We start from the raw sequence: 12,581 nt of genomic DNA, 5'->3' as shown, positions 1-12,581 counted from the left end.
TTAATTCTGCATGTATGAACTACACATGGACACATCCAGCCCAAAGAAGGAGATTTTAAAAATGCTTCCTTACTTGCCCAAGTACCGGAGCATGTCTTTAATGTCCTGGAAACAGCTACTATTCCTGGGGACAGAGACATAACAAAAAATACAAAAATACTTCACAATTGACACACATTTGAATCCTAACTTCCCTTTCAGATAGTGAGAAATAATACCAGACACACTGTGGATAGCCACTTTATCTGCTGCAATCGGTTCACAATAAAACAGGCTTCAGTATTGATTACAAAAGGAGGAAAGTAATCAACTGACTTCATATCAGCCACATACACTATATCAAGTTAAACCAGGTGCTTTGGCTGTGTCAGGATGTTTGTCCTTAATAACCCCAGTACTGGTCTGTATGTGCATTCGCGTGTACGTGTGTACACCTGCTGTGCGTTGACCTGAATGGTCTGTGTACCATCTCTTCCCCATGAACGCACTACCTTGGCACCTTTCCCCAACACCCTTCCCAAAACAGCTCAAACTTAGAACCCTGCTGTGCCCCTGGGCCAAGGTCTATCCACAGCCTCGTCACAGCCTCTCAGACTCCTGCTACATCCTCACAGCAGGTTCCTTCATTAAAACTTCACCACAAAGTGCATGTGTGCTGCCCAAAGCTCCTCGTTAGACTAACCACACCACTCCGGGCTGGCAGGCACAGCCTGACATGACCAATAACTGACGCCAAGTCAGATGCCTGTTGGCACTTTGTAAATGGGCCTTGAAACGCCATTTTCCATTTCTGCCCATTACATGAAATGTCCCTAATTTCCTGCCATGGGCAGACATGGTTTTATATGTAGAAAATTGCACTGTGCAAATCGGCGGGGGCTTCCATTTTGCGGTATCAAACGTCATTACAATAATGGACCTGAGCTTTTAAGGCAAATACCTGATGGGTAGAATGTTCTCCAAGAGGATAGGCTTTTGGCCTCTAGACCTGGGAGAACAGCCAGGTAGCATGTGTATGGGCAGACAGGGAAACGCAAACACACGACAGAGACACACACGCACATGCTTACACACACACACTCAGCCTCCCCAAAACAAACTTATCCATTCAAGTTGAAACAACACCTATCAAAAAGCCCTGATAGAATGAGAAACTGTACCCGTCTCCCTGTATTGGGCACAACCATGTATTTTAACTGGCAGCATTCAGGACTAAGTGAGCTGAGCCACAGTCACTGTGGTTTCCCTTCTCTAGCTACAGTGATAGAGAGTGGCTTTGGAGAGTGTGGCTGCCAGCCTGAGCCGAGCCAGATGATTGCTGTGAAATTCAAAGAGACACCTTCTTTTTACCCAAGATCCTCTACCCTCTTTGGTCTCGGGCTTATAAGCGTCCGCAGTGTTTCCTGCTCATTAAGCCTGCAGTCATGGCCAATTTTAAGATCAATAGTTTTGAATATCACAAGAAGGTCAAGATAAATATATATATTGTTTAACTCAGCAGCTGTTGTAACTTGATCCATCGAGCTTGACAACAGTTCCTTCCTGTATGTGAACTTGGCCTACAAATGTCCAAAGATAATCACACTGTAGATTCAGCTCACAGAGCACAACGCAACCAAAAGAAACATCTCTGGAGGGGTATTTTAAGAACTGCTCAGTCTTTGAAGATACACTGTGGAGTCTATGGGTAACATTTGGAGAGGACTTGACCGTGGCAAGGTAGCACAGTTTAATTCATCAACAAATACTAAAAGGAGGAAAGAGCCAGTAGAACAGCGGCATAGTCTGTCATTGTTCAGAGACAAAGCGGCGTGACAAACCAGCGACAGACTCACTGTATCCCCCTCTGAATTAGTACAATTAGTACAGATCATATGTCCGCTTGATTCGCCGAAGTCAACTCTCTTTGGCACAGTCAATGAAACCAATTCTGCTTATCGGTGAGACATGCGTTTTGAAATGAACATTTTGGGAAAGGGGAAAAGAGATGTGCCTCGATGTGCTGAACGTCTCACTTCAAATCAAAATCAGTTGGACTCACCCAGACAGCTTCCTGACGTTCAGTCCAGTTGTACGAAGCACTCAACAATCCTCAGAGGACGTCTCTCCTCTCTCTACTTTTTCTCTTCTCATCTTTCTCTCTTCTCCTCCTTTATTCCATTCTTCTCCCAGGCAGAGATTAGGCTTTTAGTGATTGTCAGATGTACCTACATAGGTTATTGCAATACAACATTTGCAAAACATAAATTTGTCTCAAGATATTTGCATAAAACGGATTATCTTTTAATAATGTGCAGGGTGTCCTGAAAGGAAGCCGCGCCCTAAGGCATACAAACAGCCCTCAGAAACAGATGGTGTGTTATGATACGCACATAGTCGATGTATAAGCTTTCTGATCCTAGTGGAGACTAAGCTATTTGAACATCACAGCAAAGGCTACATAACATCAACATGCTCGAAAACGCCAGCCACCTTTTTAATGAAATAACTTAGACACAGTCGATATGACAAACCTAATTTCTCAGGCTAGCAGCTGGAAGGGAGGCAGGCTGCACGAAGCAGGCAGCAGGCAGGCATCAGCGTTCTCCCGGTGCGGTGCAGGCTGCAAGCAGAAACAGGCGTTGTTGTGTCGCCCGCCGGCTGCACTAGGCTCCGTTCGTTCCGCTGTTTAAACATGCTAACGGTATTCTCTAACGGACGCTCCCTCATTAACGGGAGAACACACCGGAGCAATGTGGCGGGGAGCGGCCCGGGAACGCTGAATGGCAGGTGTGACATTTCTGACAGCTCGCCGTCCGTCCCAGGTGTCCGTCCATTGCCGTCGACGAAGTCTGAGCGGAACAGGCTGGCCAGAACACAACACAGACGTATATTTAAATGGTCACACCGGAAGACCATTCAGGAATCTAGTAACTGTAAATAACTAAAAGGGAAATATTGCCAACAAACTTTTCTTTCATGTCGAAACTTGCGCATGAAAAGCATGTTTGGTGTTTGATGTTTTCAATATTGGTGCCAGTGTATACGGGGTCAAGGCGATCACATCTGCAAACACACCTTCAGTACAGTATATGTTTGTTGATATCCATTTCTCACAGTGAATTGTACCCTATTTATTCTAAGTGTGTGTGTGTGTGTGTGTGTGTGTGTGGTTTGAGCTTCAACCCGTTCTCCTCTTCTACTAGCCTCTGGGGAGCCTCTGTTCTCAGGTCCTAAAACAATAGAGCTGCTATGGTACATTGGGCTGCAGGAATATACAAACAATCAAATATTCTGACTCACAGTCCGGATAAAATCTTATTTTGGAAAGAAATATTTCAAACACAGAATTAACCTCCCTTGAGGCTCTAGTGTGTGACTAACCTGAAAAAATAACACAACATTCGAACAAACTCAGATTACAACCATATCTCCTCAGGTTTTGGATGGGAGCAAACACTTGCAGACAGTCAGACAAGCAAACTATTGACAGATCTGATAATCTGTTTGGAGAAAGTGGTTTGAAACTGGACAGCCCTATCTACTGCTCCTGTTATTGTCTGTGCTGTTTAGAAGAGGGTGTTTTAGGACAACAGAATGTCCATGACGAGAGAGAGAGAGAGAGAGAGAGAGAGAGAGAGAGAGAGAGAGAGAGAGAGAGAGAGAGAGAGAGAGCGAGAGAGCGAGAGAGCGAGAGAGAGAGAGAGAGAGAGAGGAAAGGTCCAGTCTTGCCAACATCTGGTCAGGGTATCATGGCAACCACATCCATAATCTGAACTGGAATTCAGAATTATCCAGTGATCCACGCTAAACGCACAAACACACACCAACACAGACAGAGGAGGACCATCTGCCTGCTTCACCTGAACAAACACACCCGCACACGCTTGAGTGCACACACAAACACGCTCACACTCTCTCCCACCTGTCGGCTGTCACAACCATATAGGTGTGAGAGGATCCACAGAGAGAGCAGTCTCCTGGTGTTGTGTGTGTAGTCCATCGTCCCTGACAGTGACAGTGGTCTGTGTGACTGGTCATTGAATTAGCCTGAAGGTAGATAACTAGGATTGCTGTCACTACTACCCTCTCAGAGGTAGCCCTAAACTGGGGTCCGGTGCTGAGTGGCAGGCATAGACTCCCAGGACCACTGCCTGATTATAACACACCCCTTTCAACCACCACTTCTTATCTGTCGGTATGCTAATGATCAGGACTTGACTGGGAAAGGCCAGACTGTATTTTTGCTATGCATTGGGCTGTAGAAGGAACACATGAGAATAACATTAATCAACGGCAGACAGCGGTCTTCTATTTCTTCTATTGTAAAATGACAGCTGTTTGGCCCGCAAGCCGCTTCCCATTAAATGTGTTGTAAATACAAATCATTGTGCGGTCCGTGGCCTATTCTTTTCTCATTTCATTGTAAAGGGAAGTTGGGCTCACACAAAGCAGCCGACAGGGACATCAGTTAAACAAAGCCCTGACTTGGATTACTTTTAGTCTGACGTACAAAGCTTGTCTGTTGCTGTATACAGGAAACGGTGTTGTGTTCCTCTTTCAGCTTTATCGATCGTTCCAGTGACAATGAATGCATTGACGCAGCTCACCGCTTCTCAGATCTCGTGTATTTTCTTTGAAACCTTTCGACATTTAGTGAGACGGAGCGCGCTAGTTCAGAAGCACAAGGGATTCTGCCCCCAGTGTCTCCAAGTAGACCTCCATTACCACACACACACACAGGTGAACAGGCACACACACTCGCCCGCATGCGCACACACACACACACTGCCTTCTCGTCATCCACCCAGCTTGCGGATAGCATCTCCACTACACTAGTAGCTACTTCAGTATGGAAGACAACAGCCCTCGGTGGAGTGGTAGAGGTTTGTAACGCTGTAAGACCAGGGAAAATCAATGAAAGAAATGTGTTCTGCTCAAAACTGAAATCATTTGTTTTGCTGTGTGTCAGGAAAAAGTGATTTGCTGTATTGATGGTTTAATACAGAGAAAGAGAAAGGAAAAGGAAAGTCCGCCATCTTGGGTGTAGAGAAATGTGTAGAGATTCAGATGGTCAGACACAGCCTACAGCCTGCCATACAGGGACAGGGTAGGAGGGATGGGTACAGGACTGGGAATGTGACATTACACTTGTTGTCATTGTGTCTTTGTCCACATCATTTAAAATCAATAAATGGGAGTCGTTTCAGGAAACTAGACATAAAGCACCAGTCAAAAGTGTGGACTCATTAAAGGATTTGTCTTTATTTTATTTTTTAAACTATTTTCTATGTTGTAACCAAAAAAAGTGTTAAACAAATCCACATTTTATTTATATTTGAGATTCTTCAAAGTAGTCAGCCTTTGCCTTGACAACAGCTTTGCACACTCTTGGCATTCTCTCAACCAGCTTCATGAGGCTGTCACCTGGAATGATTTTCAATTAACAGGTGTGCCTTGTTAAAAGTTAAATTGTGGAATTTCTTTCCATCTTAATGCGTTTGAGCCAGTCTGTTGTGTGGTGACAAGGTAGGGGTGGGAAACAGAAGATAGCTCTATTTGGTAAAAGACCAAGTCCATATTATGTCAAGAACAGCTCAAATAAGCAATGAGAAACGATAGTCCATCATTACTTTAAGACATGAAAGTCAATCCGGAAAAGTTCAAGAACTTTGAAAGTTTCTTCAAGTGGAGTCACAAAAATCAGCAAGCGCTATGATGAAACCGGCTCTCATGAGGAACGCCACAGGAAAGGAAGACCGAGAGTTACCTCTGCTGCAGAGGATAAGTTCAGTAGAGTTACCAGAAATTGCACACCAAATAAATGCTTCAGAGTTCAAGTAACAGACACATCTCAACATCAACTGTTCAGAGGAGACTGCATGAATCAGGCCTTCATGGTCAAATTGCTGCAAAGAAACCACTACAAAATACACCAATAAAAAGAGGAGACTTGCTTGGGCCAATAAACACGTGCAATGGACATTAGACTGGTGGAAATCTGTCCTTTGGTCTGATGAGTCCATATTTGAGATGTTTCGTTCCAACCGCCGTGTCTTTGTGAGACGCAGAGTAGGTGAACGGATGATCTCCATATGTGTGGTTCCCACCGTGAAGCATGGAGGAGGAGGTGTGATGGTGTGGGGGTGCTTTGCTGGTGACATTGTCAGTGATTTAGTGGGACTATCATTTGTTTTTCAACAGGACAATGACCCAACACACCTCCAGGCTGAGTAAGAGCTATTTGACCAAGAAAGAGAGTGATAGAGTGCTGCATCAGATGACCTGGCCTCCACAATCACCTGATCTCAACCCAATTGAGATGGTTGGGATGAGATGGACCGCAGAGTAAAGGAAAAGCAGCCAACAAGTGCTCAGCACATGTGGGAACTCCTTCAAGACTGTTGGAAAAATATTTCAGTTGAAGCTGGTTGAGGGAATTCTAAGAGTGTACAAAGGAAGAATCTCAAATATAAACTATATTTTGATTTGTTTAAAATTTTTTGGGCTACTACATGATTCAACACGTGTTATTTCATCGTTTTGATGTCTTCACTATTATTCTACAATGTAGAAGAAAAAAAGTACAAATAAAGAAAAACCCTTGAATGAGAAGGTGTGTCCAAACGTTGTGTTGCTCACCACTTTCTGGAGGACATTTTTGAAATCAGTTTTGAAATCAGTGGAATTAGAGTATGATAGCTAAGGGGATGGAGTAAACACCTGTCTTCAAACTAAGGGCAACCATGGCATCCGTGATGGAGGCTAAAGCTTAAGAGGGTGTGAGCAATACTGAACGGGTGTAGACAAAGGAGAGCTCTCCAGTGGGTGTACCAAAACATTCAAAGGCCACGTTTATCACCTTTCAAATCAGAATTACTTTCCCACTGTTCCTCAACTGTAGTGTATGATATACAATTTTCTAGCTCTGAGTCTCTACTTTTATCCAATGTAAAAAACGCAATTTCAAATTTTGCTACAGAAGACCGAATCGAGAAGATTTTGTCACAAATATAGTAATAAACAAAAATATAAAATTGGTGTCTGTGTTGTATCGTAAAAGCACAAGCAACAAATCTACACATTTGCAAAACATTCCTTTATTATAAATAAATCATTTGTATAAAAACTGGCATGCTTCAACCAGGGCATTTACAGATTCACAAGCCAGGGCTACCCATCCAGTTAGCCAATCGATACAAGAGACAAACTTTCTGAGTATGCAAGGTCGCACGACAGATGGGACAAGAATGAAAAAATCTTCACAACCACAAAAATACTTACAAGTAGAATAACAATAAACATAATGGTCGATTCTCATAGTTTATTCTATTTTCTCTTTTAAATATTTAATTTTTTTAAAACTCTTTTTAATGACTTTTTATCTCCCATATACATCTCCCTTGTGTATAACTTTTACACCATGTTGTTTTATCTTTTTCTTCTTTTTTCTTCATTTTTTTCTCTGGACCATAGAGCCTGCAGGGGATTATTTTTTTTAAAACCGTTAAGTCTCTTTTTTCCACGGTTAGTTCAAAGTTTATGGCAGGACCGTTGTGCTGTGATTTACAGGAAGAGAGCGAACGGGGCCCACTGATTGGTGGTTGGTCTTTGTGGTCCCGCCTCTCTGGTGGTTTGTGTCGGTTTGATGCTGTCAGAACAATATAAAATGTCTCATGCTTGGTTAGCGGTGGTGGTGGGAGTTCCATCTGTCTGTCCGTCTTTACGTCCATCAGGCCGTCATCTGTCGGTCTGAGTGACAGCTCCTTCCCTCAGCTGTTCTCGCCCCTGGGAAACCTCCCTCCACTTTGGTGCTGTTCAGATGTTCAGATGGCATGATTACTGTAGCTGACATATGTTGTCTTAGTTGATGAAGCTGCCAGGGGGGAAAAGAGGGGAAGAGAGGAGAGGAAATATATCAGGAGATATATATTTCCTATTGAGTGTAATATTAGTGCACACCTGCATCTGGGGTCTGAGACTGTGTTTGTCAAGTCCGTTATGTTACATGTCCCCTGTAGCTGTTGGTTGTAAATGTCAGTTGTTTTTAAGCGACCGCGGACCGCTGGCGCTGAGCTATCGTCAAGACGGTGCCCCGTGCCCGCTTTGTTAAGGAGGATTTTAAAGGAGACACTATGTCAAACTGTGGGAATCAAAACTGTTCCAACAATTTCTTCTTCACACAACACAAACCCTAGGCAGGTAGAGTTTGAAAATGATGTCTCAGGCAGACTGTGGTTTGTGAAAATGAACTCTGTGTGTGTGTGTGTGTGTGTGTGTGTGTGTGTGTGTGTGTGTGTGTGTGTGTGTGTGTGTGTGTGCGTGCGCGTGTGTGTGCGTTATTCTAGCCGACCAAACTGCTGACTGCGAAACTTCTGGGCGTTCAGGTCTGTGATGAAGAAATAGTTCAAATGCTGCAGTTCAGAACACGGAACAGAGTAAACGAAGCCTAATTACCCCAACCACTCCAGAACCGTTTAAACCTCTCAGAGCACCCACGGAACATTCTGAATCTCCACTGGTGAAAGAAAAATATTTCCAGGTCGTAGTGTCGATGAGGGAAGACTGGCTCCTCACACAACGTTTAAGTAAGCTGCTCCACATAGTTAAGCTGAATGGGAAGCTCATTTTAACACTCTGTATGTGAAGTAAACAACAGTGCCCCAAAAACAGGTTGCAGCACTCAAGCTCTCTCAAGAACATCGTTAACAATTCAGACATGACATTTTTTTGTTGTTATTAAAAGACTGATATTTGAATGAGAGATACGAAAAAGGGCCCAATTTACATGTTACTACTGTCATGCTGTAGTTGTAGAGATTATCAAAAGGTTGCTTATATCAGCGTAGTTGTATCGATTATTTCTGTTGTGTGTAATTGTAGATCTACAGATTTGTTCTATGAGTGTAGGTGTATAGATTGGTAGTTATATTAGTGTAGATCAGGGATCATCAACTAGATTCAGCCACGGGGGGGGGCGGATTTTTTTTGAGCGGATGGTCGGGGGGGCCGGAACAGAATTACAAATTGACTGCAAGAATTCCAAGCAGATATGTTTGACTAAAACATAACAATTTCAAATCTTGCTGACGTTTGTATACGATCACGTGTCTCTCTACTATGCGTGGGAATAGTTGGGGACAGATTTCCCCCAAAAATGTATTACTTGTAAGTGATTTCCCAGTGTTTTGACAGTCTTATGTCCAACAATGAAAATTCAAGGGGCCAAATAAAACCATTCAGCCCATGGGCCGTCAGTTGGGGAACCCTGGTGTAGATGTACTATATATATGTATACTGTTAGTATAGGTGTATACAATACATAATTAGATATATAAGTGTATTATGTATAGGTTAGTAAAGGTGTGTTCTTACTCACTGTTGGTCTCCATGCTCTCACACAGCTCCGTCTTGACCTCTCCGTTGGGCCGGTCGCCTCCCTTCTGCAGCTTTCCTGACATGGTGGCGGCGGTGACTATGGCCTTGAAGCTGCGTTTACGTTTGGGGATGTTCTGCTCCGGGTGGAAGATGATGACGTAGACCTTGGGCATGTACAACATCCCCAGAGAGACAGAGGCGCTGAGGCTGAGCGAGATAGTCAGGGTGGTGGTCTGGATGTACATCTGGGGAGGGAGAGAGAGGAAGGAAGGAGGGAGGGAGGGAGAGGAAGGAGGGAGGGAGGGAGAGGGGGAGGGAGGGAGGAAGAGAGTAAAGGCATCAATATACTGTAACCACTAACAACTGTATACCGACCAATCTACGCTGATATAAACCATACGCTGATATAAACCATACGCTGATATAAACCATACGCTGATATAAACCATACGCTGATATAAACCATACGCTGATAACCCTACAACACACACACACACACACACACAGACCCCTCCACCGTCGGAAGGATTCCTCTCAAAGCGCAGCCACTCATCTGTGTCCATCCCTGACTATAGCATGGTGTAGGAATCACAGCTAGCAGATGGCCAGTCACGCTTCTTCAGTCACAACAGCACAACACAGCCCCGGCTAGCCAGCGTAGCGTTCCGCTGAGGAGGAAAACAAACCAGTGCTCCACCGCCTCCTCCCTCGCCAAGAGAGAACAGGCGTGAACAGATTACACATGTTGACAGTAATACCAATTTACAGTATATCCTCTCTAATGAGAGCATCCGGAAAGAAGATGAGAAAAGGCTTATACGTTGAAGTGTGTGTGCGCTTGTGAGTGAGTGTGTGTGTGTGTGTGTGTGTGTGTGTGTGTGTAGGGTGGTAGAAATGATCCAAACATTATGTTGAATATAATAAACTACACTCATCAATACGACTCCATTATCATGTGAATGATAATGTCCATAATCGTGTCCAGTATCGCCAAGGTTGCGAACCTTGCATCACCACTCGGAATACTATAAGATGCACGTGTTTAGGTTTACCGTTATGCAATTATTAAGAGGCTAAGGGACAAAGGAACTAATGTCTTGCAATCAATGTCCTATCATTTAATGATTGAGTTAACCTTGAGATGAGATGCATAGTTAGACCAAGCATATACAGTGGCTTGCGAAAGTACTCACATGTTAGCATTTTTCCTATTTTGTTGCCTTACAACCTGGAATTAAAATATATATTTTTTGTGGGGGGTTGTATAATTTGATGCCTACCACCTACCTACCTACTTTTAAGATGCCAAATATGTTTTATTGTGAAACAAACAAGAAATAAGAAGAAAAAACATAAGCATAACTTTTCATCCCCCAAAGTCAATACTTTGTAGAGCCACCTTTTTGCAACAATTACAGCTGCAAGTCTCTTGGGTATGTCTCTATAAACTTGGCACATCTAGCCATTGGGATTTTTGCCCAATCTTCAAGGCAAAACTGCTCCAGCTCCTTCAAGTTGTAAGCGTTCCGCTGATGTACAGCAATCTTTAAGTCATAGCACAGATTCTCAATTTGATTGAGGTCTGGGCTTTGACTAGGCCATTCCAAGACATTTAAAATGCTTCCCCTTAAACAACTTGAGTGTTGCTTTAGCATTATGCTTAGGGTTATTGTCCGTTTCACTCAATCATTTCTCTGTATTTAAAGCCATCCATCATTCCATCAATTCTGACCAGTTTCCTAGTCCCCGCCGATGAAAAACATCCCCACAGCATGATGCTGCCATCACCATGCTTCACTGTGGGGATGGTAGTCTCGGGTGGATGAGAGGTGTTGTGTTTGCGCCAGACATAGCGTTTTACTTGATGGCCAAAAAGCTAAATTTTAGTCTCATCTAACCAGAGTTAATTCTTCCATATGTTTGAGGAGTCTCTAACATGCCTTTTGGCAAACACCAACCGTGTTCGCTTATTTTCTTTCATTAATAAATTGCTTTTTTCTGGCCACTCTTCCGTAAAGCCCAGCTCTGTGGAGTGTACGGCTTAAAGAGGTCCTATGGACAGATACTCTTTGAAGGAGCTTTGCAGCTCCTTCAGGGTTATCTTTGGTCTCTTTGTTGCCTCTCTGATTAATGCCCTCCTTGCCTGGTCCGTGAGTTTTGGTGGGTGGCCCTCTCTTGGCAGGTTTGTTGTGGTGCCATATCCTTTCCATTTTTTAATAATGGATTTAAAAATGGTGCTCCGTGGGATGTTCAAAGATTCAGAATATTTTTTTTTATAACCTAGCCCTGATCTGTACTTCTCCACAACTTTATCCCTGACCAGTTTGGAGAGCTCCTTGGTCTTCATGGTGCTGCTTGCTTGGTGATGCTGCTTGCTTAGTGATGTTTCAGACTCTGGGGCCTTTCAGAACAGGTGTTTATATACTGAGATCATGTGACAGATCATGTGACACTTAGATTGCAAACAGGTGGACTTTATTTAACTAATTATGTGACTTCTGAAGATAATTGGTTGCACCAAATCTTATTTAGGGGCTTCATAGCAAATGGGGTGAATACATACGCACACACCACTTTTCGATTTTGAATTTTCTTTAAAAAATAAAAAAAATGTTGTTTTTATCATTTCACTTCACCAATTTGGACTATTTTGTGTATGTCCTTTACATGAAATAAAAAAATAAATACATTTAAATTACAGGTTGAAATGCAACAAAATAGGAAAAATGCCAAGGGGATGAATACTTTTGCAAGGCACTGTATGCTATGTATTTTGTGAATAACATTTACCATTAGACATTTCACCAAATAATAATAAGTAATATTAATCGGAAATTTGAGAACTACGGTTCGTATCCATTTAAAAGTAGCCATAATTATTACAGTTACACAATAAGAATACAATAAACAAATGATGGACACCAGAAACCTTCTCATGAAAAAATAAAACCAAAAAATTATGAGTCTTAACAGCATAGAAAATGCACCGCTATGACATACATACGTACATCAGGAGATCGGTTAACCAATAACATGATCTAAGTTTAAACCCATCTTGTAGTATTCCAAGAGTGCCAACTACCTGTATCGCCTATCGTCTAATTAACATCCCTTTGCACGGCCCAAAACATTCCAGGCATTCTCTAATCTAATCACCACACCTCAACACTGTGTCGCTCCTGTGTCGCTCCTCTGAACTATCCGCCGTCAAGCGTACCGAGTAA

General features: G+C 43.0%; 1 protein-coding gene across 3 annotated transcripts in view; it reads right to left on the bottom strand.

The window, feature by feature from the left end:
* Positions 1-7,059: 7,059 nt before the first annotated feature.
* Positions 7,060-12,581, bottom strand: part of LOC110490742 (metabotropic glutamate receptor 8) — a 319,290-nt gene continuing 313,768 nt past the window's right edge. For 2 of the 3 annotated variants that reach the window (XM_036944570.1, XM_036944572.1), the window contains 2 exons: positions 9,359-9,602; positions 7,060-7,855 (listed from right to left, as the gene is read on the bottom strand). In XM_036944570.1, the coding sequence (XP_036800465.1) occupies positions 7,806-7,855; positions 9,359-9,602 (294 nt within the window). In that variant the 3' untranslated portion in view covers positions 7,060-7,805. Of the gene's footprint in view, positions 7,856-9,354; positions 9,603-12,581 lie in introns of all 3 variants that reach the window. The other variant, XM_036944571.1, reaches the window with a different exon arrangement.

This window comes from Oncorhynchus mykiss, chromosome 15, assembly GCF_013265735.2.
Source record: "Oncorhynchus mykiss isolate Arlee chromosome 15, USDA_OmykA_1.1, whole genome shotgun sequence".
NCBI classification, from domain to species: Eukaryota; Metazoa; Chordata; class Actinopteri; order Salmoniformes; family Salmonidae; genus Oncorhynchus; species Oncorhynchus mykiss.
This window is presented reverse-complemented; position numbering and strand designations above follow the sequence as displayed.